We start from the raw sequence: 27,706 nt of genomic DNA on the forward strand, positions 1-27,706 counted from the left end.
GGGGGGGGGGCACCTAAGTGTTGGGAGGGGGGGACCCAGGCATTGAGGAGGGGTGGCACCCAGGTGTCTGGGGGGGGGGGGGGGGACACACGATGACACCCAGGTGTCAAGGAGGGGGGGACCTGGGGTGGGATCTGGGGGGCACCCAGGTATTGGGGGGGGGGGCACCCAGGTGTCTGGGGGGGCACCCAAGTATTGGAGGGGGCACCCATATGTTGGAGGGGGGGGTCACCCAGGTGTCTGGGGGGGGCACCCAGGTGTTGGGGGGGGGGGGAGAGACCGAGGTGTCTGGGGGGGGCACCCAGGCATTGGGCAGGGGGGGCACCCAGGTGTTGGGGGGGGGAGACCCAGGTGTCTGGGGGGGGCACCCAGGTGTTGGGGGGGGGCAGGAGTCTGGGGGGGCACCCAGGTGTTGGGAGGGGGGGACCCAGGCATTGAGGGGGGGGGGGCACCCAAGCATGGGGGGGGGGGGGGATGACACCCAGGTGTCTGGGAGAGGGACCCAGTTATTGGGGGGGGGACCCAGCCTTTTGGGGGGGGGCACTCAGGCATTTGAGGGGGACCCCAAGGTGTCTGGGGGGGGGGGGGCGTCCCCAAGCATCCGGGGGGGGGGGGACACGGACCCCCCCCGGCATCCAGGACATTGTCCTCCACGTCAGTAGTAGAGCTCTCGGTCCCACCAACCTGGGGGGGGGGGCAAAGACACCAAGGGGTGAAGGGGGGGGGGGGGGAAGACACCCAACACCCCCAGACATCGGGGGGGTGGGGGGGTGGTGACCCAGGGGTCTGGGGGGTGGGGTGGGGGGGGGTGTCCACTCACTTCCTGGGTGCCTCCTCACTCCCAGTTTCCGGATTTCGTCGTAGACGAGGATGAGGAGGCCGAAGGGCATCGGCACGAACCACCACTGGAACCTGGGGTGGGGGGGGGGCAGACATACAGGGTCATGGGGGGGCACCCAGGGGTCTGGGGGGGCACCCAGGGGTCTGGAGGGGCACCCAGGGGTTTGGGGGGGGCCACCCCGCCGCCCGTGCCCACCGGATGGGCATGAAGTTGAAGACGTTGGGCATGCCGGGGCAGTAGCAGAGGAAGCAGCCGATGGACACCTGGAACACGATGGCGATCACCAGGATCCGGTTCCTGCCGGGACACGGGCACCTATAGCGCGTCCTGTGGGCACCCTATAGCATCCTATGGGCACCTATAGCGTCCTGTGGGCACCCTATAGTGTCCTATGGGCACCCTATAGCATCCTGTGGGCACCTATAGCATCGTATGGATACCTGTAGCGTCCCATGGGTACCTATAGCGTCCTCTGGGTACCTATAGCATCCTGTGCATACCTATAGCATCCTGTGCATACCTATAGCGCCCTATGGGTACCTATAGCGTCCTATGAGCAGCTATAGCATCCTGGGGGCTCCTATAGTGTCCTGTAGGCACCCCCACAGGGACCTATAGTGCCCCACAGGCACCTATAGAGCCCCATAGGCACCCCCACAGGGACCTATAGTGCCCCACAGGCACCTATAGAGCCCCATAGGCACCCCCACAGGTACCTATAGTGCCCTGTGGGCACCTATAGAGCCCCATGGGCACCTATAGAGCCCCATAGGCACCCCCAAAGGCAACTATATTGCCCCACAGGCACCTATAGAGCTCCATAGGCACCCCCACAGGCACCTATAGTGCCCCACAGCCTCCTATAGCAGAAGCTCTGTGGCTCCATAGGCACAAGAAGAGCCCCATAGCTCCCATAGGCACCGGCAGAACCCCTATAGCCCCCATAGGCACCAACAGAACGCCGTAGCCCCTATAGACCCCCATAGGCACCATCAGAACCCCTATAGCCCCCATAGGCACCAACGGAACCCCGTAGCCCCTATAGACCCTCCATAGGCACCATCAGAACCCCTATAGCCCCCATAGGCACCAACGGAACCCCGTAGCCCCTATAGACCCTCCATAGGCACCATCAGAACCCCTATAGCCCCCTATAGCCCCTATAGGCACCGGAAGAGGCCCTGTTGCAGGAGGGAGAGGCGCCGGGTCTTGCGGATGAGGACGTCGGCGATCTGGCACATCTCGATGCTGATGAAGAAGACGGTGTAGCAGGTGTACTGCTGGTAGCGGCGCTGCTCGAAGGTCTATAGGCAACGTATACGTCAAGGCGGGACATCTAGGAGGGCCTATAGGGGCCTATAGGGTCAGTACGTACCCATTGTTGGCCGTAGCTGTCCTGCAGCTCCTGCTCGTGGGTGTCTTCCCAACGCGGGCGCAGCCCCAAGCAGAGCAGGGGCCACCAACCCTCCTGCGCCATCGCCACGAAGTAGTCGGTGAAGCCGGCGAAGGATTGGATGGCGCCTACCAAGGGTGGAGGGGTTAGGTGGGCACCCATGGACCTGGGCACCCATGGACCTGGGCACCCATGGATCTGGGCATCTAGAGACCCAGGCACCCATGGACCCAGGCATCCATGGACCCAGGCATCCATGGACGTGAGCATCCACGGACATGGGCACCTATGGACCTGGGCACCCGTGGACCCAGGCACCCATGGACATGAGCACCTATAGACCTGGGCATCCATGGACCCAGGCACCCATGGACCTGGGCACCTATGGACCCAGGAACCCAGGAACCCATGGACATGAGCACCTATGGACCTGGGCACCTATGGACCCAGGAACCCAGGCACCCATGGACCTGGGCACCCATGGACCCAGGCATCCATAGACATGGACACCCATGGACCTGGGAACCCATGGACCTCGGCACCCATGGAACTGGGCATCTAGGGACTCATGGACTCTGATGTCCAGGGACTTGGGTGTCCAGGCACCCAGATGGCCAAGGATGTGGGTGTCTGGGGACCCAGAGACGCATGGACCAAGGGACCCAGATTTCTGGGGACCAAGGGAGACATGGACCAAGGGACACGTGGACCAAGGGACACGTGGACCAAGGAACCTGGGTGTCTGGAGACTCGGGCACCCCAGTGTCCAAGATCCCAGGTGTCCAAGGCACCCACAGACCTGGGGCACCCTAAAATTTAGACCGGCCACCCAAGTTGGACCTTGACATCCAAGGACTCCCCACCCTCAGGGACCACGTACCGATCTGGAAGTAAGAATAAGCTGCCAAGGGTTCGTTGACCAACCGGTCGCGTCGAGGGTTGCGGGGCTTCAGGTGCATGATGTCACTCTCCGCCCTCTCATAGGCCAAGGAGACCGAGGGGAACTGTGGACCCAGGTGTCTGGGTGAGGGACCCAAGTGTCCAGGAGAGACCCCAACATCTGTTTGGGGGACCCTGGTATCTGGGTGGGGGACCTAACCCCTGGGGTGAAGAACCCAAGTGTCTGGGTGAAGGACTAAGGTGTCAGGGCGAGGGACTCAAGGTGTCTGGGTGGGGGACCCAGGCATCTGGGTGGGGGTCTCAGGCATCCAGGAGGGACCCTGGCATCTGGGTGGGGGTCCCAGATGCTCAGATGAAGAACCCCAATATCCATATGAAGAACCTCAACATCCATATGAAGAACTCTGGTTCCTGGATGAGGAACCTCAACAACCAGTTGATGGACCCAGGTGTCCGGGCATGGGGGAACCCAACCGTCTGGGCTGGGGACCCCGGCATCTGGAAGGGACCCCAGAATCTGGGAGGGACCCTGGCATCTGGATGAGGCACCCAGATGCTTGGGTGAAGAACCTCAACGTCCTTCTGAAGAACCCTGGTTCCTGGGTGAGGAACCTCAATGACCAGTTGATGGGCTGGTTGATGGACCCCAGTGTCCCCTCCAGTGGCAGGGGCGGGGATCCAGGTGACACTCACGATGTCAGTGCAGAGCTCGATGAAGAGGATGGTGATGCAGCCCAAGGGCAGGGGGACGCTGGCCGTGATGTAGATGAGGTAGGGCGTCAACTCGGGGATGTTCTTGGTCAAGGTGTAGGCGATGGATTTCTTCAGGTTGTCAAAGATCAAGCGGCCTGGGAAGGGCGGGGACAGCATCACCAAGGTGGTGTCATCTCATGTCACCCACCCCTGGTGTCCCCAGCCCCCACCTTGCTCCACGCCGGTGACGATGGAGGCGAAGTTGTCATCGAGGAGGATCATGTCAGCCGCGTTCTTGGCGGCATCGGAGCCGGCGATGCCCATGGCCACCCCGATGTCGGCCTTCTTCAGCGCCGGAGAGTCGTTCACCCCGTCTCCTGTCACCGCCACGATGGCGCCCTGGGGACACGGGGACCGGAGGGGTGAGGGATGAGGACCGTCACTGTCCCATCATGATGGCACCTTGAGGACTAGAACACCACGGGATGTTCTCTAGGTCATCCCAATGTCCTCAAGGACACCCAATGTCCCCTCCCCACCTGGACTGGCAGTGGCTTTGAGTTGTGCCCATGTCCCCAGTGTCCCCCTCCCCAATGTCCCCCCATGTCCCCAATGTCCCCACCAGCCGCTGGCAGCTCTCCACGATGACAAGTTTCTGCTGAGGTGATGTCCGGGCGAAGACCATCTCGGGGTGGGCGCGTAGAAGACCCTCCAGAGCCCCCGGTGTCATGGCCGCCAGCTCCGCCCCTGTCACCACCCGCGCCCGTGCCTGCCTGGGGAGGGGACAACATCAGATATCTGGGTCCCCCTCACCCTGGACGCTCCCCGTTCCCCACCTCCATGGAGCTGGATCACCCAAGACATTGTGGTCCTCACCATGGTCCATCCAGGTGCCAAGGTCACGTCCACCCCCATGCCTGAGTTCCCCTCACCCGGGTGCCTGGGTCCCTCCCGGCCACCTGGGTCCCCTCTCGGCCACCTGGGTCCCACCTGGGGTCCACCCGCTCAAGGGGCAGGCGTAGACGAGCTGCCACCTCCTCGGGGGTCTCGCTGCCCTCTGAGATGATGCCAACGGCCGCCGCGATGGCCTTGGCCGTGATGGGGTGGTCCCCGGTCACCATGATGACCTGGAGACAAGGGGACATTGGTGTGAGTCTGGTGGCCACTCATGGTCCTGATGGTTCCTCATGGTTCCCTGTGGTCTCCCACGTCCACCCCATGTCCCCAAATCCCTCCATGTTCTTGATGTCCCCCCATCCCCATGTCCCCCCCCAATCTCCACATCCCCCCATGTCCTCCCATGTCCTTGATGTTCCTCCATCCCCATGTCCCCCCCAATCTCCATGTCCTCCCATGTCCTTGATGTCCCCCATCCCCATGTCCATCTCAGTCCCCATGTCCTCCATGTCCCCTACCCTGATACCAGCCGTGCGACACTTGAGCACGGCCTGGGGAACGGTGGCCCTGGGTGGGTCGATCATGGACACCAGCCCGGCGAAGCAGAGTCCCACGGCCACCTCCGGCAATGCCTCGGGGTCCGTCCCCGCTGCCACCGTCCCCGCCGGCAGCCAGCGAGCGCAGAACCCTTGGAGGGGGGGAAAGGGGGCGATGATATGAAGGGACACAGGGTGACATTGGGACCTGTGTGCCACTCCTTGCATGTGTCCTCCATCCCATGTCCCCCCATGTCCTTCCGTGTCCCCCATCTCCTCCCAAGTCCTCTCATGTCCCCCATCTCCCCCATGTTCCTCATGTTCCCATCTCCCCATGATGTCCCTCCATCCCCACATCCCCATCTCCCCATGACCTCCCCATATCTCCATGACCCACCGTCTCCCCATGATGTCCCCATCTCCCCACCATGTCCCTCCACCCCCACATCCCCATCTCCCCATGATGACCTCTCCCCCCATCCCCATGTCCCCATCTCCCCATGGTGTCCCCCATCCCCACGTCCCCCCCCATTCCCATTTCCCCCCACATCTCCCCATCTCCTCCCACCACCCCCTCACCCCACTCACCCAACACCCTCTCCCCACGCCCCCCCAACTCGGCATAGGCCCCTTCGAAGGCCTCCCGCCATTGGGTGTCCAGGGCCAGCTCCTGTCCCTTCAGCAGCACGGTGCTGCACCTCTCCAGCACCCGCTCGGGGGCACCTTTCAGCACCAGGAGTTGACGTTCTCCTGCCTCGTGGACTGACAGCTGTTGAGGGACATGGATGTCTGGGTTCCCACCTGGATGTCTGAGTCCCTCCTGGTCACCTGGGTCCCCCACCCAGATGCCTGGGTCCCACCTGGATGCTTGGGTCTCTCCTAAACATCTGGGTCCCTCTTGAAAATCTGGGTCCCTTTTGGACACTCGGGTCCCTCATGAACACCAAGGTTCCTCCTGAACATCTGGGTCCCTCCTGGACACCTGGGTCCCCCTTGGACCCTTGGGTCCCTCATGAGCACCAAGGACCCACTTGAACATCTGGGCCCCTCCTGAACATTTGGATCCCTCATAAACGCCAAGGTCCCTCTTGAACATCTGGGTCCCCCTTGAACACATGGTTCTCTCATGAACACCAAGGTCCCTCTTGAACATCTTGGTTCCCCTTGGACACATGGGTCCCTCACGAGCACCAAGGTCTCTCATGAACATCTAGGCCCCTCCTGAACATCTGGATCCCTCAGGAACATCTGGGTCCCTCCTGAACATCTGGGCCCCCCGTCCCGGACACCCGGGTTCCCCCACCTGGAACTTGTTGGTGGAGTTGAAGGGCAGCTCGGCCACCTTGGGGAACCGTCCCCGCGCCTCCGCCACCGTCCCCACCGTCACCTCCGCGAACTTCAGCAGCGCCGTCTCCGAAGCATCACCGATGACCTCACGCTGCAGGGGCGGGGCTTAAGTAGATGGAGCTCAATAGGGGGTGGGATGGACACCTATATCACCCCATATAGGGCCCCTACGGAGGAGGTCCTGGCCCCTATATGCCCCTCCCAGCCCCATATAGGGCATGTATGGGCGTTGTTGGCCGCTATACATCCCTCCCAGCCCCATATAATGCCCCTATAGATGTCCTTGGTCTTGCACACCCCTTCCAGCCCTATATGGGCCCCCTATACATCCCCTTTACCCCCCCATATAAGACCCCTATAGGGCCCGTGACCCCATATAGGTCCCACCTTGGCCACGGGGATGTTGTCTTGTCCCGGCTTGAACTGAGCCCTATTGCAGAGGGTGATGACGCGGCTCAGCATGGTCCACGTCTCCGACGATTGGTCGAAGCTCTGACCTGGGTGGTGGGACGTAGCGTGTGGGGTGTCACCTCAGGTGGATGCAAGTGTCCTGGGTGGGGCTAGAGGTAAGGGGTGGGGACCTGGACATCCGACTCACCCGATTGGTCCTCGGTAGTGTCGGCTGTATGGATCTGGTTGTCGAACCAGAGATGCGCCACTGTCATCCGGTTCTGGGTGAGGGTCCCCGTCTTGTCAGAGCAGATGACCGAGGTGGAACCCAATGTCTCCACTGCTTCCAGGTTCTTCACCACACAGTTCTTTCGCGCCAACCTCTTCGCCGTCAACGAGAGGCAAACCTGGGGCCCAGGAAGACCCTCGGCACCTTGGGGAACCCTGGGAGCCCTATGGCACCCATGGGACCCTCGGGGACCTCCAGAAGCTGGTGTGGTGGCCTTGGAGCCACAAGGACCTCCAGGAAAGCAGTTGATGCCCATGGACCCATAGAGACAACCAGAACCCATATCACATCCTTGGGGTGCGGTGGACCTCTGGGTCCTATGTGAGCCCCATGAAGATCCTCAAGGATCTCGTATCATCCATGGTTTGTGATGGACCCGTGAGGGCCTACTGGAGCTCCTGTGGTCACTTTGGAGCCATGGGCACCTCCAGGAAGGTCTTTGATGCCCCTCCATAAGGATCATCAGGCCCATGCAGAACCCCTGGGTTGTGTTGGCCCCATGGGTCTCATATAAGTCCCATGAAGACCCTCAAGGGCCTCGTAGCACCCATGGTTTGTGATGGGACCCACAGCCCTGTAGCTCCAACCCCCATGATGCCCCAAGCCATACCGTGACAGTGGCCAGCAGCCCCTCAGGGACATAGGCCACGACGATGGCCATGAAGAAGACCATGGCGCGGAGGAAGGGGTAGCCGATGACCATGGCCACCACAAAGAAAGTGGCGCCGAAGAAGATGGCGAGGCCGGCGATGATGTCAACGAAGTGCTCGATCTCGATGGCGATGGGCGTCTTCTCGTTCTCCACCCCAGAGGCTAAGCTGGCGATACGCCCGATGATGGTCCGGTCACCCGTGTTGATCACCAACCCCATGGCCGTCCCTATAGGTATCTGGGTGGGTTAGGGGACCCAGGCATCTAGGTGGGACCCAGGTGTCCAGGTGGGACCGGGGTGTCAGGGTGGGATGCACCTTCTAGGCACATGGTGGAGAAGAAGGCAATGTTGCGGGTCTCCAAGGGTGAGTCATGGGTGCACTCGGGTGACCGCGTCTGGGGCTCCGACTCCCCCGTCAATGATGAGTTGTCCACCTGGAGATGGTGGTGGGAGGACACGGCTCACCCCAGGGGGAACTCAGGTGTCCGGGCACCCGTTCCCCCCCCCCCAAAAAGGGACCCAGACGTCCGGGCCCACCTTGCAACCTTGAGCTGAGATGATGCGGATATCTGCAGGAACTCGGTCCCCTCCTTTGATCTCCACCAGGTCACCGACCACCAACTCGTTGGCGTTGATCTGCAGCTTGTCCCCTTCTCGGATCACGGTGGCTTGCTGGGGGTGACAGGGGAATCCAGGTGTCCACGTGGGGACCCAGGTGTCCTGGTAGGGAAGGGACCCAGGCATCCAGGTGATCCCACCTGAGGAACGAGGTTCTTGAAGCTGGCGATGATGTTGGTGCTCTTGAACTCCTGGTAGTAGCCGAAGCAACCGGTGACGACGACGACGGCGATGAGGGCGATGGCAAGGTACAGCTGGGGGTGGTGGGGACAGGATCAGGCCCCTGGGGTGGGGACAATCCAAGGGGACCCAGGTGTCTTGTCCTCCAGAGGGTCCCAGGCATATAGCTCCTCCACCAGAGCCCCCCCATGTTTCCCCCTCCTGAGGGTCCCTGGCTTCCAGGTGACCCTCAAGATGGACCCAGATGTTCTTCAAATGGACCCAGGTGTGTGTCCCCAAGAGGGACCCAGGTATTCCTCAACCCATGGACCCATGCATCCCTCTGAGATGGACCCAGATGTTCTCCCAGATGGACCCAGATGTTCTCCAGCCCAGGTGGACCCAGATGTTCCCCAAGACAGACCCAGGTGTTCCTCAGCCCAGAGACTCAGACGCATCCCCCCAGATGGATCCAGATGTTCCCCCAGATGGACCCAGGCATTCCTCAACCCATGGGTGTGTGTCCCCCGAGACGAACCCAGGTGTTCCCCCCAAGATAGACCCAGATGTCTTCCCCCCAAGATGAACCCTGGCATCCAGCATACGTTGTCGGAGCTGCCGCGGTCACCCTCCCCCTCCTGCACGCCGTAGGCGATGAGGCAAATGGCTGCCGCCACCCACATCAGGCACTGGAGACCCCCGGCCAACTGTCGCCCAAACTTGACACACTCAGGGGTCCCCCGGGGGGGGCGGAGCTCGTTGGGGCCATCCCGCAGCAGCCGCTCGGCTGCCACCGCCTCCACCAGGCCCTGCCGGGGACAAGTGAGGTCATGGGGGTCAATGGGGTCAACAGGGTTTGTGGGGTCAATGGGGTTATGGGGTCAATGGCATTGGTGGGGTCAACAGGGTTGGTGACGTCAACAGGTTGATGGAGGTCATGGAGTTGATTGGGGTCAATGGGGTTGGTGGGGGTCAGTGGGGTCATTGGGGTTGATGGGTCATGGGGGTCAAGAGGGTCAATGAGGTTGATTGGGGTCAATGGGGTTGGTAGGGTCATGGGGTCAATGGGGTTGACGGTGGTCAATGGGGTTGAGGGTCAGAAGGTCATGGTACTTGGAGCTGTGGAGGTTGTGGGACTAGCTGGGGTCAGAGGTCAGGGGTCACCCACCTTGGTGATGCTGGTGCTGTACTTGAGCTCCAGGTCGTTCACGTCGAGCTTGTGGTCATCCTGGGGGCGCCTGCCTCAGCACTGACCCCTGACCCTCCCAGTGCCCCCCAGTATAGCCCAGTGCCCCCACTGCCCCTCCCAGTGCCCTATTGACCTTCCCAGGTCCCCTCTTGACCCCTGTTGACATCCTAATCCTCCCCATTGACCCTCCCAGTCCCTCCCAGTGCCCAACTAGCCTTTGTTGACCTCCCAGTCCCCCACTGACTGTCCCAGTTGCCCCCATTGACCCTTGACGACCCCCCCATTCCCTCAGTTGACCTCCCAGTGCCCCCATTGACCTCTAGTCCTGCCCAGTGCCCCCCCCGTTGACCCCCTAGTCCCTCTCAGTCCCCCCTGTTGACCTTCCAGTCCCTCCCAGTCCTTCCCAGTTCCCTCCATACCACGTCCATCTCCTTCTTCATGTCCTCCAGCTTCTCCTGCTTGCGGCGGCCACGACCCTTTGGGGCCGGGGCCGGGGCCTTGCCCCGTGGCCCCAACTCATAGCTCTCCTGGGGGTAGAGGTTGGAGGTCAAGGGTCATCTGGAGGTGGGTCCCTCTGTCCATCCTTCTTCCATCTGTCCGTCCATCCATCCCTCCCTCCATCTGCCTGTCCCTCCATCACTCCATCCCTTCTGCTGTCCCTCCATCCATCCCTCCATCTCTCTGTCCATCCCTCTGTCCATCCTTCTGTCTCTCTGTCCATCCCTCCATCCAAACCTTGTCCCACCATCCGTCCCTCCATCCATCCCTCCGTCCACTCATGTGTCCATCCCTCCATCCCTCTGTCCCTCCATCCATTCATCCCTTCATACCTCCATCCTTCCACCCCTACTTCCGCTCCCACATCCATCCTTTCACCCCTACATCCATCCTTCCACCCCCACGTCCATCCTTCCACCCCTATGTCCATAGTTCCACCCCCAGGTCCACCCTTCCACCCCCACGTCCATCCTTTCATCCCCACATCCATCCCTCCACCCCTACGTCCATCCTTCCATCCCCACATCCATCCTCCCCCCCACGTCCATCCTTCCACCCCCCCATGTCCATCCTTCCACCCCCACGTCCACCCTTCCACCCCTACATCCACCCTTCCATCCCCATGTCCACCCTTCCACCCCCAGGTCCATCCTTCCACCCCCACGTCCATTCTTCCACCCCCACGTCCACCCTTCCACCCCTACGTCCATCCCTCCATCTCCTCCACCACCACCCCCTCACCTCCTTCCCCATGGCAGCTCCCAGCAGCTCCCAGTGCCTCCCAGTCCGCTCCCCACCTCCCCTTATACCCCCCCCACCCCCACCCCGGGGTGGTGGTGGGGGGGAACCGCCCCAAGGTGACCTCGCTGGGACACCTGGGTCCCTCCTGCATCTGGGGAGGGGGTGGGGACACCCGAATGCCCGGGTCCCTTTTTTTTTGGGGGGGGGGGGGGTGGGGGGATGTCTTGGAGGGGGGGGTCACCCCAACACCTGGGTCCCCCCCACCCCTGGCCGCTTGGGTGTTCCCCCCGCAAAGGTCTGGGTCACTTGTGGGGTGGGGGGTGGGGGGGACTCGCCCTTGATGCCGTTCCCTGCCCCCCCCCCCTCCCACCCCCCTTATCACATTCTGCCTTATCAAGTGTGGGGGAGGGGAGGTCCCTGGGACGCCTGGGTGCTCATTAATGATTAATTAGCGATATCTTATCAGCCTCGTTCCCTGACATCCCCGTGACTCATGTGCGCCAGGGGGGTGGGGGTGGGGTTGTCTCCGGGGACCCATTGTGCCCTCCCCTCCCCCCACCGAAGGGCATCCGGGCTCCCATCATGCCTTGCTCTTCCCCACCCCCACCACCCAACCACCCACCATCACCCCAAGGGGACCCAGGTGTCCGGGTTCCCATCAGGCTTTGCACATGTGGGGAGGTTGGTGGTGCTGGTGGTTATGGGGTGGCATGACCAACCCCGGACACTCGCGTTCCCCCCCCATGGGGCACGACCCGAACGCCTGAGTCCGTTGGACAAGACCCACCCAGATGATTTGGGTCCTTCATCCTTCAAGTTCAACTTGGGGGGAGCAGGGGGGGTGGGAGTCAGGTGAGGAGGAGACCGTTGGTTGGCTAGGACCTGTGGGTCTTCTGTAGGACAAGGCTTGGATCTCTGGGTCCCCTTGGGGCATCTATGGGGTGCTGAGACCCGGATGCTTGGGTCCCCTTGGGGCAGAAGGTCCGTGGGGTGGTGGGACCCGGAAGTCTGGGTGTCTTTGGGGCATCTGTGGGGTGGTGGGAGGGGGATGCCTGGGTCCCCTTGGGGCAGAAGGTCCATGGGGTGGTGGGACCCGGAAGTCTGTGTCCCTCTGGGGCAGGAGGTCCATGGGGTGGTGGGACCTGGACCCCTGGGTGTCTTTGGGGCATCTATGGGGTGGTGGGACCCGGATACCTATGTCCCTTTGGGACAGAAGGTCCATGGGGTGGTGGGACCCGGAAGTTTGTGTCCCTTTGGGGCAGGAGGTCCATGGGGTGGGGGTGGTGGCATCTGGGTCCCTTTGAGAAGAGGGAAGGAAGTGGGCTCGACTGGCTTTGAGCGGGGGAGGAGGCTGAGAACCCGGACGCCCGGTTCCCCCCTGTGTCTCAGAGCGGGGGGGGGTTTAAGGAGGCCAAACTGGGACACCTGGGTCCCCCCCAGACGTTTGGGTCCCCTCAGACGCTTGGGTCCTCCCCACTGGATGCCTGAATCCCACCCCCCCACCACCACCACCAGTTGACGCTTTGACCTCCTCGGTCAGATCTGGACATTGTCGAAATGTGGCTCTTCGTCTTCCTCCTCTCCCTCATACCAGGTAGGGAACTTCTCAGGATTCTTGGGTCCCCTGAGGGGCTGTGTGTGTGTGGGGGGTCATGGTGGGGGTGAGGAGGAGCTCCTTCTGGTCTTTGGGGGTGAAAGGGGTGATGGATTGCATTATTTAGATGTCTGGGTCCCCAAAATATGTGAGTGCTTGGGCGCTTGGGTGCCCTGGAAACCTGGGTCACTTTGGAGTTTGGACTTTGGGGTTGAAGGTGTCTCCAGAACATCTCCATCCCTGGACCCCTGGGTCCCTGGACACCTGGGTCCCCACCACTCCAGTCCCCAGAATCCTGGGCCCCCAAAACACCTGGTTGCCCTGGAAACCTGGATCCCTTTGGCCTTTGGGGTTGAAGGTGCCTCCAGAACATTTTCATCCCTGGACACCAGGGTTCCCACCACTCGAGTCCCCAGACTCCTGGGTCCCCAAAACACCTGGGTGCCTGGATGCTTGGGAGCCCTGGAAACCTGGGTCGCTTTGGAGTTTGGACTTTGGGGTTGAAGGTGTCTCCAGAACATCTCCATCCCTGGACCCCTGGGTCCCTGGACACCTGGGTCCCTGACTACTTGGGTCCCTGGACTCCTGGGTCCCCAAAACACCTGGGTGCCCTGGAAACCTGAGTCCCTTTGGCCTTTGGGGTTGAAGGTATCTCCAGAACATCTCCATCCATTGACCCCTGGGTCCCTGGGTGCCTGGGTCCCCGACCACTTAGGTCCCTGGACTCTTGGGTCCCCAAAACACCTTGATCCCCCAAACACTTGTGTCCCTTACAGCTTCATTAGGCTGCCCCGAAATGGTGACGAGTCCAACGGAATTGGTGGTCGGATTGGGTTCCTGCCTCTACATCTCCTGCCACTATGACCTGTGCAAGGTGGGATCGGACGCCGAACTCCGTAAACTCCGTTGGATCCATCACCCCCAGTACGATACGAAACAGCAGGAATTTACGGGGAAGAAGGTGAGCGAACTCTCAGGGACCCCCGGAAACACCAAGGGTGACTGTAGCCTGATCCTGCCCCACATCCGTGCCGACGACGCCGGTGTCTACGGGTTGCGGTTGGTGGGCGAGCCCAACCGTCGGTACTCCAAGGGATGGCTGTGGATGCATTACGTCACCATCAATGTCACCGGTAAGGACAGGCAGCTGCCTGACACCCCCACCCCATCACCCCCCCTATTGTCACCCCATTATCCCACCATTGTCCCCTCAATTGTCCCCCCCATCACCCCATATTGTCCCACCATCATTGTCCCCTTGTCCCCTATTATCCCCCCCATTTCCCCCCCCCCCCATTGTCCTACCCCTTGTCTCCCCATTGTCCCCCCACTTTATTGGCCACGGGGGACACACACACACACACACACACCCCCCCCCAATGTCGCCCCATTATCCCACCATTGTCCCTCCATCACCCCCATTGTCCCCCCCATTCCCCCCCCATCACCCTGTATTGTCCCCCCATTATCCCACCATTGTCCCCCCCCCCATTTTCCCCCCCATTGCCCCTCCCTCATTGTCCCACCCCTTGTCCCCTCCCCTTTATTGGCCAAGGGGGGAGACAATGTCCCCCCATTATCCCCTCGTCACCCCTATTGTCCCCTCCATTGTCCCCCCCATTGTCCCCCCCGTTATCTCCCCATCATCCTCCCCTTGTCCCTCATTGTCCCCCACCATTGTGTCCCCCCCCATTATCCCACCTCTTGTCCCCCCCCATTGTCCCTCCCCTTTATTGGCCAAGAGGACAAAGTCCCCCCATTGTCCCCCTCAATCGTCCCCCCATTATCCCACCCCTTGTCCCCCTCATTGTCCCCCCCCATTGTCCCCCCATTATCCCCCCTTGTCACCCCCCATCACCCCATATCACCCCCCCCCTTCATCTCTTCCCCTCCCCCCCAACTGCCACCTCTTGCAGACACCCCCCCTGCCCCCCACCTATGGCTGGACCCGGACCCCATCACCCAAGGCCGCAGGACCACCTTTGGGTGCTGGGTGCCCCCCGCCTGCCCCAAAGACTCCCCCACCCTCACCTGGGAAGGACCCATCACCAAGACACCGGGGGTCCACATGGACTCCTGGACCCCCCCGGCCACCGTCACGACGCACCCGGTGATTGGCACCCTCTTGGCTTTCGACCCCTTTTGGTACCACGATGAGACCACCGTCAAGTGCATCCTTCGGGGGTCTGATGGAAAGACCATCACCCAGGCGTCCTGGCAGCTCCAGGTCAACTGTGAGATATGGGGGGGGGGGGAATGTGTGTGTGTGTGTCTTGGGCGGGGGGGGGGGGAGGGAGTTGGGGGTCCTTGGGGGTGTTCTGGTGGGTCCATGGGCACCTGGGTTCCTCCTATAAGAGTTATGGGGGGGCTGCAGGTGAGCATGACCTGGGTGTCCCACCAGCTTTAGGTCCACCTTGAGATATTGGGGGAGGTCCATGGTGGGGGGGGTGGGGGTTCCTTGGGGGTTATGGGGGTCCTGGGGGGGGGGGTGTGTGTTTATGGAGGTTCTCCAGATGTCTGGGCCCCCCATATAGGAGTTATGGGGGTCCCTGGGGGGGATTATGAAGGTTCCCCAGGTGTCTGGGGGCTATAGGGGGTCTTGGGGGGACTACGGGTGGCCCTAGCAGGGGTGTACCACCACTTTCAGGTGCAGTGTGAGACATTGGGGGTCTCTGGGGGGGGGTCCTTGGGGGTTATGGGGGTCCCTGGGGGGGGGTTATGGGGGTTCTCTGGATGTCTGGGTCCCCCATGTGGGGGTTATGGGGGTCCCAGGGGGGGTTATGGGGGTTCTCCAGATGTCTAGGTCTCCCATATGGGGGTTTTAGGGGGTCTTGGGGGGCTCTGGGTGGCCCTAACATGGGTGTCCCACCATCTTCAGGTCCACTGTGAGATACTGGGGGGGTCCCTGGGGGGTTATGGGGTCCTACAGACTCCTAGATACCCCATATGGGGGCTCTCAGGGGGCTATGGGGTGTTCTGGGTGTGCGTAGGGTGCTGGGGGGGGTCCCTTCAGAGGCCTGTAGAGGCTATAGGGGTCCTGGGTTTGGCCTAGGGGGGGGTCCGGAGGGATTTTGGGGCGTCCCTGGGGCATTTATGGACTTGTGTGTGTGTAGGACCCATACTGGTCTATGCTGGTTCCTCCCCAGATGCCCCGAGGAACGTGCAGGTGGACATGACACCATCGTCCCCGGTCCATGAGGGCCAGGGGGTGACGCTGAGCTGCCGGGATTCGGCCAAACCCCCGTCCCACACCTACACCTGGAGCTTGGACGGCCGGACCCTGCCCCACCACACGGCCCACGTCCTCCTGGAGCCCATCCAGGCCGCGGATGGAGGGTCCTACAGCTGCCAGGCCACCAACGTCGTGGGGACAACCCAGTCACCCCCCACCGTCCTGCAGGTCTACTGTGAGTGGGGCGAGATGATGGTGGCATGGGGGGGGACCTGTCAATCACCCTTAGCCCCACCCATTAAGAACATGTCAATCACCCTTAGCCCCACCCCATAAGGAACCTGTCAATCACCCTTAGCCCCACCCATGAGGAACCTGTCAATCACCCTTAGCCCCACCCAATGAAGAACCTGTCAATCACCCTTAGCCCCATCCCACAAGGCTCTTGTCAATCATCCTTAACCCCGCCCTGTGAGGAACCTGTCAATCACCCTTAGCCCCACCCTTAAGACACATGTCAATCACCCTTAGCCCCACCCCACCAGGCCCCTGTCAATCACCCTCTGCCCCCACCCCATGTCATGAAACCTGCCAATCACGCTTCGCCCCTCCTCTTTCTGGCCCTCTGGGCGTGGCCAGAGCCTCCCCCAACCAATGACCGCCCACAGACGCCCCACGGGATGTGCGGGTGGAGGTGACGCCGTCGTCCCCCGTCCATGAGGGCCAGGAGGTGACGCTGAGCTGCCGGGACTCCTCCAACCCTCCGTCCCACGCCTACACCTGGAGCTTGGAGGGCCAGACCCTGCCCCACCACGCGGCCCAGGTCCTCCTATATCCCACCAAGGCCACGGATGGTGGCTCCTACAGCTGCCAGGCCACCAACAAGTTAGGGACATCCAGGTCCATCCCTACCACCCTTGAGGTCTACTGTGAGTAGGGCAAGATGGCGGTGGGGTGGGGCAAGATGGCGGTGGGGTGGTCAAAATGGTGGTGGAGAGGTCACAGTGGTCGTGGGGTGGTCAAGATGATGGTGGGGTGGTCAAGATGGTGGTGGGGTGGTCAAGATGGCGATGGGGTGGTCACAGTGGTCATGGGGTGGGCATGGGGTGGGCAAGATTGTGGTGGGGTGGTCAAGATGGTGGTGGAATGATCGGGATGGTGGTGGGGTGGTCACAGTGGTTGTGGGGTGGTCATGGGATGGTCAACATGGTGGTGGGGTGGTCAGGATGGTGGTGGGGTGGTCAAGATGGCAGTGGGGTGGTCAGTGCAGCTGTGGGGTGGTAGAGGTGACCACGGAGTTGTCAGGGTGGCCATGGGGTGGTCAGGATGGTGGTAGTGTGGTGAAGGCGGTGGTAGGTGGTCAAGATGGCCAAAGGGTGGTCAGGGTGGTGGTGATGTGGTCATGGTGGCCATGGGGTGGTCAAGATGGTGGTAGAGTGGTCAAGGTCACCATAGGTGGTCAAGGTGGCTACAGGGTGGTCCAGGTGGTGGTAGGGTGGTCATGGTGGCTGTGGGACGGTCAAGGTGGCCCGTAGGGTGGTCAGGGTGGCCGTAGGGGTGTGGGCGTGGCACGTGTGCCTCCAGCCAATCCCCTTCAGCCCCACCCTAACCCCTCTTCCCCTCCCTCCCTTAGACCCGCCCCGAACAGCCATCTTGGAGACCCTGACCTCTCTGCCGGTGCTTGTGGGTTCCCGTGTCACCTTACGCTGCACCCTCGGCCCCGCCCACCCCACTCCCTTCTCCATCCAATGGCTACGCAACGACCACTGGGAGTTTGACACCCCTGGCCCCGCCCTCAGCTTCAACGCTGACCCCGCCCGCGCCGGCGTCTACCGTTGTATGGGCCAAAACCCCGCCGGCACCACCCGCTCCCTGCCCCTCTCCGTCATCGTCTGGTGTGAGTGGCGGTTTCGAGTCCCTCCCCCAATCAGTGGTGGCGGTTTCTGGGGTCCTGGGGGGGTAGTTTCATGGCCCCCCCCCCCCCCCGACAGTTTCCACTCCTCCCAAATGGAGGTTTCAAGCCCCCAACGATAATTTTGGTTCCCCCCCTACCCTAAATGATGGTTTCCAGCCCACCCTTTGGTGGTTTTGAGCCCAGCCCCCCCCCCAGCCCTAAATGACAGTTTTAAGCCCCCTCTAGCCCAAAATGATGGTTTCAACACCCCCCCCCAGCACCCTGACAGTGGTTTCTCTCCTCCTAGCCCCCCCCCCGGCCATAGTTTTGACCCCCCCCAGCCCTCAATGAGAGTTTCATCCCCCCCCCCGAGAACTTTTGCTCCTCCCACCCCCAAATATCTGTTTCAAGGCCCCCCTCCAGCCCCCCAAGAACAGTTTCTCTCCCCTAGACCCCCCCCAGTCCATAGTTTTGAGCCAGCCCAGACCTAAATGACAGTTTCAAACCCACCAACCCTAAATGGTGGTTTCAAGTCATCCCCACAGCCCTAGACGACAATTTCAAGTTCCCCCCCAGCCCTCTTTTGAGACCCCACCCCCTCAAATATCAGTTTCAAGCCCTCCTGAGCCCCATTGACAGTGGTTTCTCTCCTCCTCCCAGCCCTAAATGACAGTTTCAAGCCCCCCAACCCTAAATGGTGATTTCAAGTCATCCCCACAGCCCTAAATGACAATTACAAGCCCCCCCCCCCCTTTTGAGACACCCCCCCCCAATACCAGTTTCAGGCCCCCCCCAGCCCCATTGACAGTGGTTTCTCTCATCCCCAACCCTAAATGGTGGTTTCAAGTCATCCCCCAAGCCCTAAATGACAATTTCAACCTCCCCAGCCCTCTTTTGAGACCCCACCCCCCCCAATATCAATTTCAAGCCCCCCCAACCCCCATTGACAGTGATTTCTCTTGCCCCCCAGCCCTAAATGTCAATTTCAAGCCCCCCCAGCCCTCTTTTGAGACCACCCCCCCCCAAATACCAGTTTCAAGCCCCCCAACCCCCATTGACAGTGGTTTCTCTCACCCCCAACCCTAAATGGTGGTTTCAAGTCATCCCCCCCAACCCTAAATGACAGTTTCAAGCCTCCCCCATGCCAAATATCAGTTTCTAGCCCCCCACCCCCACCCCTCAACCCCTACTAATGGCAATTTTTCTCCTCTCCCCCCACCCCCAAGACCCTCCCAAAGCCGTAAAGGTGCTGCAGACCCCACGGGGTCCGGTGGTGGCCTGGGGGGGCCTGGTGCGACTTCAGTGCCAGATCGGAGCCGCCGAACCGGCCAAGTTCACGATCAGCTGGTTCAAGAACGGGCAGGAACTGCCCGTACCCTCCTCCGAACTGCTCCTACCCGGCCCCGAGCCTGTCGACGCCGCTACCTATGCCTGCCAAGCCCGAAACGAAGCGGGGGTCACCCGGAGCCCCCCTTTCATCCTCGACGTCCGCTGTGAGTCGCACCCCAAAATTCCCCAGGGGGGGATATCCCCCACCCCACCCCCCAAAAAAAAAGGGGGATCCAGGCGTCCGGTGACTGATGTTTGCGCCGCAGTCGGACCCCAGGGGGTGGAGCTGGTGCCGGATCCGAGCCAACGGGTGCAGGAGATGAGCGACGTCATCTTACGATGTCACGCTGACGCTTCGCCCCCACCCAATGTCTTCGAGTGGTTTTGGGATGGTCGACTCCTCGGTCAAACCCCCAAAGGATTATGGGTGCTCCGGGCAGTGGGGACCCAAGCATCCGGGCGGTATCGGTGTCGCGTCACCAATGACATCGCTACCACCGATTCGCCTGATGTCATCATCACCGTCTACTGTAAGGAACCTCGGGCGTTGGGGATCACTTGGAGGGGGGGGACCCTTTGGGGCACCCTTGACCCATGGGACACCCCCTTGGGGCACCCCCTGCCCTATGGGACCCATGGATATGGGGCAGGTTGGGTGGTGGGTGGGAAGGGACCCAAGCGTCCAGGTCTCCCCTCTTCTTCTCCCCCACCCCATAGACTCCACCACCACCATCCTCCGAAGGACCTTCTTGGGTGTTGGCGTGGGGCTGAGCATCCTCCTGGTGCTGGGCACCCTTGGGTGCTTCCTTCGACGCTGGTGAGCCCCCACCCTTCCCCACCCTCCTTCTTATCCCACCCCAAAGGGGACCCAAGCATTTTGGGGACATCCGGGATGTCCCCATAGGTGGCGGAGGCAGATGGCAGCCCATGAGGAACCCATGGTAGAACCATCAAGGACCTTCTTCCTCCGCAATAAAAAGGTAGCCCACCCCCACCCATCCCCACCTGCCCCCACTCACCTGGGTCCTCAAGGTGCTACTTGATGGGTCACCCATCTTCTCGCAGCCACTGATGCCTGGTTCCACCCGACCTCCTCTTGGTCCCGATGACAGCGACACCATCAGTTACGCATCGTTGCTGTCACCTCCTGGCTCTGGCTCTGTCCCCAGGTAACCCAGAGGGGACCCAGGTGTCCAGGCACCCTTGACACCCCCCACCCCTTCTCCTTTGTCACCATGTTCCCCCACCCCAGGTTGCGAGGGGACACCGTTGTCTACACTGTCCTCAAGAGGAATGAGGGTGCTGCAAAGGTACCTGTGCCCCCCCATGTCCCCCTTGATGCCCCCCATGTCCTCCTTGATGTCCACCATGCCCCAAATAACCTCAATGTCCCCCATGTCCTCCTTGATGTCCCTCATACCTCCAATAACCTCAACGTCCCCCACGTCCTCCTTGATGTCTGTCACGTCCCCAATAACCTCAACGTTCCCCTTGATGTCCCCCATGTCCTCCTTGATGTCCCCCAAGTCCCCAGTAACCTCAATGTTCCCCATATCCTCCTTGATGTCCCCCTTGATGTCCCACCACGTGTCCCCATCCCCTGTCACAGCCACCATCCATCCCCACAGGCCACCGAAGGTCCCGACTACGAGAACGTCCCACCTGGTTCCAGCAACAGAGATAGGGACAGGGACAGGGACAGGGATGGGACACTGGTCTATGCTGCCTTGGCCCTGTCCTCCCCAGGGCCACCACGGGGACAAGCCGGGGATGTTGGGGACACTGTTGAGTACGCTGCCCTGAGGCACTGAGACCTCGGGGACACCAAGATACAGGGAAGTGGCCACCATGGGGACATGGAGACACCATAAAATGTCCCCAGCAACATGAGGACTTGGCCACCACGGGGACACAGGAACACGGGGACACGGGGACACCATAAAATGTCTACAGGGACATGAAGGACTTGGCCACTGTGGGGACACAGGAACCTGGCCACTGTGGGCATGTGGCCACCATGGGGTTCAAGGGCAGATGATGACATTGAGGCTATGGGGACACCAAGGACAATGGTGGTGGCCACTTCAGGGTCCTGGCCACCACGGAGGGGACGTATCACCATGGAGAACATGCCACAACCATGGCCACCGCCGCCATGGGGGACACGTCATCATGGAGTACATACCACAACCATGGCCACTGTCACCTTGGTGAACTTGCCAGGATGTGGATAGTGACGTGACACTGCCACCAAGAAGCCACCACCCCCACCTCCACCAATAAAATCATCTTCTGGGTTAATTAATTAGCTGGGATGTTTGGGTCCCTTGTGGGTGGAGGGGTGGGGAGGAGAACCCGGTGATCCTGTGGATGGTGGTGGGGGGGGGTTGGGGCGGAAGGGGGAGGAGTGGCAACCCGGTCGCGTGGGTCCCTTGGGTGGGGGTGGGGTGTATTTTTGGTCATCGGTCCCTCCCTGCCACCATCCATCTGTCCGTCCGTCCGTCTGCGGACACGGTAGGGCTGACCTGCTTCTTCTTCTACCCCTGAACTTCATCCAACCCAAGAAACCCTCACCCAAAGACCCCCTAACCCAGGGACAATCCCCCCCACCCCCACCTCAGGGTCCCCTGGGAACCCACCAAAGATCCCTCATCCAACCAAAGGACCCCTCCTCCCCAACCTCAGGTCCCCTGTGGACCCCCTGAAGACCCCAACTCCACCTCAGGGACCCACCTCAGGACCCCCCAGGAACCCTCAAAGACCCCACCTCAAGCCAAGGAACTCCCCCACCCACCTCAGATCCCCTGGGAACCCCCTGAAGACCTCACCTCCAACTGAGAGGACTCCTCCCCCCCCTCCTCAGGCCCCCCCAGAACCCCCCAATGACCCCACCTTAAACCCAGAGACTCCCCCCCCCCACCTCAGGTCCCCTGGGAACCCCCCCAAAGACCCCATCTCAAACCCAGGGACCCCCACCCACCTCAGATCTCCTGGGAACCCCCTAAAGACCCCACCTCAAACCCAGGGACACTCCCCCCACCCACCTCAGATCTCCTGGGAACCCCCTAAAGACCCCACCTCAAACCCAGGGACACACCCCCCCCACCTCAGATTCCCTGGGAACTCCTCAAAGACCCCACCTCAAACCCAGGGACCCCCCCACGCACCTCAGGTCCCCTGTGGACCCCCCAAAGACTCCACCTCAAACCCAGAGGCCCCACCACCACCCACCCCACTGAACCCTAGTAGATTCCAACTGCCATTGGCCAACACAACTGAACCCGAGAAGATCCTGGCCACCCATTGGCCAACCCATCTCAAAGCCCAGCAGATCCTGGGCCACCATGTCAGCCCCACCCTTCGCCATCAACCACCGCCTGTGCTTGGGGGTCTACACGGGTGCTTTCACCTTGGGGTTGCCCCTCAACCTGGCGGCCCTGGTGGCCTTGGGGACGGTGGCCCGACGTCGGCGTCTGCTGCCCGCCGATGTCCTCCTCCTCAACCTGACCATCGCCGACCTAGCGCTGGTGGCCTCCTTGCCCATCCGCATGGCCGAGGCGGCATGGGAGGCCACTTGGAAGCTTCCACCGTCCCTCTGCCCGCTCTTCGTCTTCCTCTTCTTCACAAGTGTCTACCTCACCATCCTCTCCCTCACCGCCCTCAGTGTTGACCGCTACCTCGGCGCCGCTTTCCCTGTCCAATATCGCCGGCGCCGACGGGCAACCCACGCCGCCGTGGCCGCTGCTGGCTTCTGGGTGGCCGCTTTGGCCCACTGTAGCGTGGTCTACGTTGCCCAACCCAACGCGGCAGTCAATGGCACGGCATGCTACACCCGTTTTGCCAGTCCTCAACTGGCCATGCTGTTGGCTCTTCGCCTGGAGATCTTCTTGGTGCTCTTCTGCCTACCCTTGATCATCACCGCCTTCTGCTACGGTCGCTTGGTCTGCATTGTGGTCTCCCTTCCCACCACGGCGCCGAGTAGAAGACGTCGAGCGGTGGCCTTGGCGTCCACCACAGCCGTGGCCTTTGTCCTCTGCTTCGCCCCCTTCAACATCTCCCACGTGGTGGGGTACCTACAGCAGGAGAACCCACCTTGGAGGGCCTATGCCGTGCTGCTGACCACCCTCAGCGCTTGTCTTGACCCTCTCATCTTCTGCTTCTCCTCTGCTGCTCTAAGACAGGGTCTCCGGCAGGTTTGGGACACAGTGGGACTTGGTCGGCTCTGTGCTGGGTGCCGGGTGCCGGTGGAGCAAAGCAAAGGTCCGACCGAGGTGACTGGACATCAAGAATCTAGAGCATCTTCACATCAAGGCGTGGATGGTGCTGAGTTGGTGACACCTTGGGGGCTTAAGACCTGAGAGAGCCCAACCTGGGACATGGTTTTGGGGTGTGGTGGGGGTGGTTGTGGGGTGCTTGGGTGTCTGGGGAGGGTCTTGGGTGGGATGAGGAGGTGTTTAGTGGTGGGAACAAAGCCAAGATGGAGATTTATGAGCCACAAAAGGCTTCCTTGGGCTGGGCTTGAGGGTTGAGTTGGGGTCAACTGAAATGTTGGGTTGAGGTGGGTTCAACTGAGACATTGAGTTGAGCTGGGTTCAGCTAAGATGTTGGGTTGAGTTGGGGTCTGCTGAGATGTTGGGTTGAGTCGGAGTCAGCAAAGACGCTGAGTTGAATTGGGGTCAACCATGATGTTGGGTTGAATTGGGGTCAACAAAGACGCTGAGTTGAAGTCAACCATGACATTGGGGCCAACGGAGACCCTGGGTTGAATTGGGGTCAACCACAACATTGGGTTGAGTTGGGGTCAACCATGACATTGGGGTCAACGGAGACCTTGGGTTGAATTGGGGTCAACCATGACATTGCGTTGAGTTGTTCCTCCATCACCCTGCCCCCCCTCCTTCAGTTTTGAGGTCATGGGTAAGCGGCCAATGGGCCTGTCCTGCATCTGGGTCTGTTCCAGGACAACCAATCGGGTGAAAGGAGAGCTGTGGGGGGTGGGGACCTGGATACTCGCCCAAGTCCTTTCTTGGCTCTGGAGCCAAGTAGGTGAATGTGGGGGGGGAGGAATCTGGACACCCTTGGGTCCTCTCCAAGTTCTAGGAGAGCCAATTGGGTGAAAGAAGGTCATGGGGTGTGGGAACCAGGATGGCGGGGGTGGGGTGGGGGTGGGTTCTCCTGCTCCCATAATGCCCTGGGGCAGAGCCGCTACCCCTTCCCCGGTGCCTCTTGTCCCGTTTTCGCCAGAAATTTGGGGTCCCATGGGAAAATTAAGGGGGGGGGAGGGGCACCAAGACTGCTGGGGCCCTTGGGAAGGTGGGGGAGGGGCATCCGGACTCCTGGGTCCCATGGAGGGGAGGGGGAGGGGCTCACCCAGACACTTGGATCCCCTTGGTGGAATAAACATCCCCCCTCCCCCCACCACCACAACACGACAGGCTACTAAAAATAACTCCGGGTTGAGTGGGGGAGGGGTGAAGTCAAGGGCGGGGGGGAGGGGTCAAGAACTCTTCCCAGACCCCTCCCCCCACCCCCCTCCCCCAAGCCGAAGGGGGAATTGTCATTGCCCCCCTCCCCGCCCCCCATGATAGAAGAAGGGCACCCAAGGGTTCCATGAGATGATGGGGGGGGGGGGGGGATGGGGGGGGGGGGATGGGCAGCCTGGGTGCTCAGGGAGGGTGGGGGAAGGGCAAGGCCACCCCCAGACATCCGGGCGCTCTGCGGACGTGTGCCCATGAACGTGGCTTCTGGTTGCGGTCAGGAAACATCAAACTTCCTCGACGTCGTCAAAAACCACTTCCCCCCCTCCCCCACCACTTCTTCTAAACACCCCCCCCCCCCCAACCCACCCACAGGGGGGTGAAGGGGGGGGGACGACCCAGACATCCGGGATCTCCCCCACCACCATCACCATCACCATCACCAAGCCCAACCACCCAAGGGACCTAGACATTTGGGGCAACCAGGACCAACATCTCGTGGGGATAACTGGGTAGGTGGTGGGGGGGGGGGCGATGTTGGGGTGGGGGGGGCACCCAAACATTTGGGTGCTCTCCTGGATGTTTGGGTGCTTTGGGGTGGGGTTTGGGGGGGGGGTGGGGTGTGATTCCAGAGGGTTCCCCTCTGGGATTTTTTGGGTGGTGGTGGCACGTGATGGAGTTAGGTGTCCGGGGTGGGGGTTAAACTGGGAGAAACTGGGAGGGGAAGGGGGGGGAACTGGGGTGATGGGAGGGGAGGGGGGAGCTGCTTCCCCCCCCCCCCCCCGATAGCTGGGTGTCCCCCCCGCACCCTGGGGGTGGTGGTGGGTGAACGTACCTCCGGGCATTGGACCAGATCCAACACCACCACCACCACCCCCCAAGGGACCCATCGTCCAGGGGCTCCCCCTCCCCCCTCCCCCCCATTCCAGAACCCAGGCATCTGCCCCTCCCCCACCCCCACCAAACCCCCCCTCACCCTCCCCTTGCAGGAAACAAGAATTAAACAAATAAGGGTGGCACCACCCACCCGGACGCCCGGGTCCACTTTGGGAGTGGGAGGCAGCAGTGGAGAACCTGGACGTTTAGGTCCTCTTTGGAGCAAGGTGAGCCCCCATCCCCCCACCCCCCCACACCCCACCCCCCCAACCCCACCTCAGATACCTGGGTCCCCTTTGGGTAGGTCGGTTGAAGTAGGGTGAAGAACACCCAGATGTTTTGTCCTTCTCCAAGTCCCCTACCTGGCCCGTTGGCTGGATGAGGAGAAGCCTCCTGAGATACTTGGATTCCTCTCCAAATAGGACCCACAGCACCCAGCACCTACCTAGGTCCTTCCCCCTCCTCCCCCCCAACCTTCTTATGGGTCCACGTATCTCCTCAGGGTTGTCCTCCAACCATGCTGGTCCTCACTGTCTACATCCTGACCTTCACCGTGGGCTTCCCGGCCAACATCTTCACCTTCGTCACCCTCTTGGGCAAAGCCCGTCGGCGCGTCTCCCCCTCCGACATCCTTCTCCTCAACCTGACAGCCGCCGACCTTCTCCTCCTCCTCTTCCTCCCTTTCAAGATGGCCGAAGCGGCTGCCGGCTTGACTTGGCCCTTACCGGCTGTCCTCTGCCCGGTGGCCAACTTCTGCTTCTACTCCAGCATCTATCTCAGCAGCCTCTTCTTGGCAGCCCTCAGCGTTGAGCGGTATCTCGGCGTTGTCTTCCCCCTCCAGTACAAGGATCGGAGAAGACCAAGGCGGGCGATGGCCGCCAGCATTGTCCTCTGGCTCTTGGCCTGTTCCCATTGCTCCATCGTCTTTGTGGCCCAGTATCATGGTGGTAGGAACCGGACCACGGCCAACAGGTCCACGTTCATCAGCTCTGATGGTTCCGCAGTCAATGGGTTCAAGCCTGGTAGCTCCAAGATGTCCAGTGCTGATGGCTTTGATTCCAATGGCTTGACCATCACCAGCCCTGATAGCTTCAAACCCAGCATCTCTGAGACCTCCAGCTCCAACACCGTCGATCACAAGGTCTTCAAGGTGTCCAACCCTGGTGACTCCATGGACAATGGCTTTGTCCCCCACGGCTCCAAGATCACCAACAGCAACATCTCCACTCACAATGGCTCCAGGATCTCCAGCCCCAGCAGCCCCAACACTTCCAAGCCCAACATCTCCAAAATCTCTACCCCCAACAGCGCCAACATCCAGGACATCTCCAGTCCCGCCAATGTCTCCCAGACCTCCAACATCCCCACTGCATCTTCTCCTGGTGTCCATGATGGCTCCAACACCACCACCGCCTACAAGTGCTATGACGACTTCTCCGAGGACCAGCTGAGCTTTGTCCTCCCGCTACGCCTGGAGCTCTTCCTCGTCCTCTTCCTCCTGCCCTTCGCTGTCACTATCTTCTGCTACATCAACTTCGTGCGGGCTCTCCTTGCCCGGCCAAATATCCCGCTGGAGAAGAAGCAACGAGCTGTGGGTTTGGCCGTGGCCACCATGGTCAACTTCGGTGTCTGCTTTGCGCCTTACAACATCTCACACGTGGTGGGCTTTGTGGAGAAACGGAGCCCAGACTGGAGGGTCTACGCTTTGCTCCTCACCAGCCTTAATGCCGCTCTTGACCCTGTCATCTTCTACTTCTCCTCCACGGCGGTGCAGAGGGCCATGGCTGGGGTGGTGGTGGCTGTATGGGACAAGCTGAGGGCTGTGCTGGGCTGCTGTTATGGGGCATGTTCTCCTGAGGTCTCCCAGGGTGAGTCTGAAGGTTCGTTAACATGAAGCTTCCGATAGGGCAGTGAATGGTCTCACCATGGGGGGTGGATTTGATTGGGTGAGGGCGGGAGGGGGGGGCCTGGATTTGGGGGGGCAGGGGAAACATCTGAAGGGCTTTGGCCAATGGTGATGTTTCTAATATCCTTGGGGTCATGGTCAACTTGGCCCCATAGCATCAACCAACACTGGGTCATGGTAACATCTCCAACAGCTGTGGGGCCATGGAGAACTTGGACCCTTGGTCTGGGTTGATGACATCGCATCATGGCGTCATCTTCAATGTCTGTGCGGCCATGGACAACTTGGTTTGAGGTTTATGGTCTCCATAGGACT

The 27,706-nt window shown here is 61.2% G+C and overlaps 4 protein-coding genes across 6 annotated transcripts; 3 read left to right on the forward strand and 1 right to left on the reverse strand.

Annotated features, from left to right (window-relative positions):
* Window positions 1-622: 622 nt before the first annotated feature.
* Window positions 623-11,310, reverse strand: ATP4A (ATPase H+/K+ transporting subunit alpha). The gene is made up of 23 exons (XM_054804958.1): window positions 11,144-11,310; window positions 10,324-10,431; window positions 9,884-9,943; window positions 9,321-9,524; window positions 8,697-8,810; window positions 8,476-8,610; window positions 8,255-8,372; window positions 7,897-8,165; window positions 7,206-7,404; window positions 6,995-7,104; window positions 6,564-6,698; window positions 5,849-6,029; window positions 5,243-5,412; window positions 4,818-4,954; window positions 4,450-4,600; window positions 4,058-4,226; window positions 3,828-3,982; window positions 3,115-3,238; window positions 2,217-2,362; window positions 2,012-2,145; window positions 1,037-1,138; window positions 821-912; window positions 623-684 (listed from the first exon to the last, which is right to left on the reverse strand). Exons 1-23 carry the CDS (start codon window positions 11,153-11,155, stop codon window positions 656-658), a joined length of 3,054 nt encoding a protein of 1,017 aa, XP_054660933.1. The 5' UTR covers window positions 11,156-11,310; the 3' UTR covers window positions 623-655.
* Window positions 11,311-12,434: 1,124 nt separating this feature from the next.
* On the forward strand, window positions 12,435-21,430 carry CD22 (CD22 molecule). Of its 2 annotated transcripts, XM_054805073.1 has the most exons (13): window positions 12,436-12,737; window positions 13,514-13,870; window positions 14,654-14,971; window positions 15,884-16,144; window positions 16,578-16,838; window positions 17,543-17,806; window positions 19,030-19,296; window positions 19,399-19,662; window positions 19,850-19,949; window positions 20,037-20,112; window positions 20,198-20,301; window positions 20,385-20,442; window positions 20,761-21,430. In XM_054805073.1, exons 1-13 carry the CDS (start codon window positions 12,701-12,703, stop codon window positions 20,941-20,943), a joined length of 2,550 nt encoding a protein of 849 aa, XP_054661048.1. In that variant the 5' UTR covers window positions 12,436-12,700; the 3' UTR covers window positions 20,944-21,430. The 2 variants fall into 2 exon arrangements, with proteins under 2 accessions (XP_054661049.1, XP_054661048.1); XM_054805074.1 differs by lacking the exons at window positions 16,578-16,838; window positions 17,543-17,806 and having other exon boundaries at window positions 12,435-12,737.
* Window positions 21,431-22,476: 1,046 nt separating this feature from the next.
* On the forward strand, window positions 22,477-23,490 carry LOC129196828 (free fatty acid receptor 3-like). The gene has a single exon (XM_054804799.1). The coding sequence runs from the start codon at window positions 22,477-22,479 to the stop codon at window positions 23,488-23,490; it is 1,014 nt and encodes a 337-aa protein (XP_054660774.1).
* Window positions 23,491-25,004: 1,514 nt separating this feature from the next.
* On the forward strand, window positions 25,005-27,399 carry LOC129197033 (free fatty acid receptor 2-like). 2 transcript variants are annotated; one of them, XM_054805000.1, is made up of 3 exons: window positions 25,005-25,121; window positions 25,599-25,712; window positions 25,988-27,399. In XM_054805000.1, exon 3 carries the CDS (start codon window positions 26,003-26,005, stop codon window positions 27,377-27,379), a length of 1,377 nt encoding a protein of 458 aa, XP_054660975.1. In that variant the 5' UTR covers window positions 25,005-25,121; window positions 25,599-25,712; window positions 25,988-26,002; the 3' UTR covers window positions 27,380-27,399. The 2 variants fall into 2 exon arrangements, with proteins under 2 accessions (XP_054660975.1, XP_054660974.1); XM_054804999.1 differs by lacking the exon at window positions 25,599-25,712 and having other exon boundaries at window positions 25,028-25,121.
* Window positions 27,400-27,706: the final 307 nt, after the last annotated feature.

Source organism: Grus americana, chromosome 27 (assembly GCF_028858705.1).
Source record: "Grus americana isolate bGruAme1 chromosome 27, bGruAme1.mat, whole genome shotgun sequence".
NCBI classification, from domain to species: Eukaryota; Metazoa; Chordata; class Aves; order Gruiformes; family Gruidae; genus Grus; species Grus americana.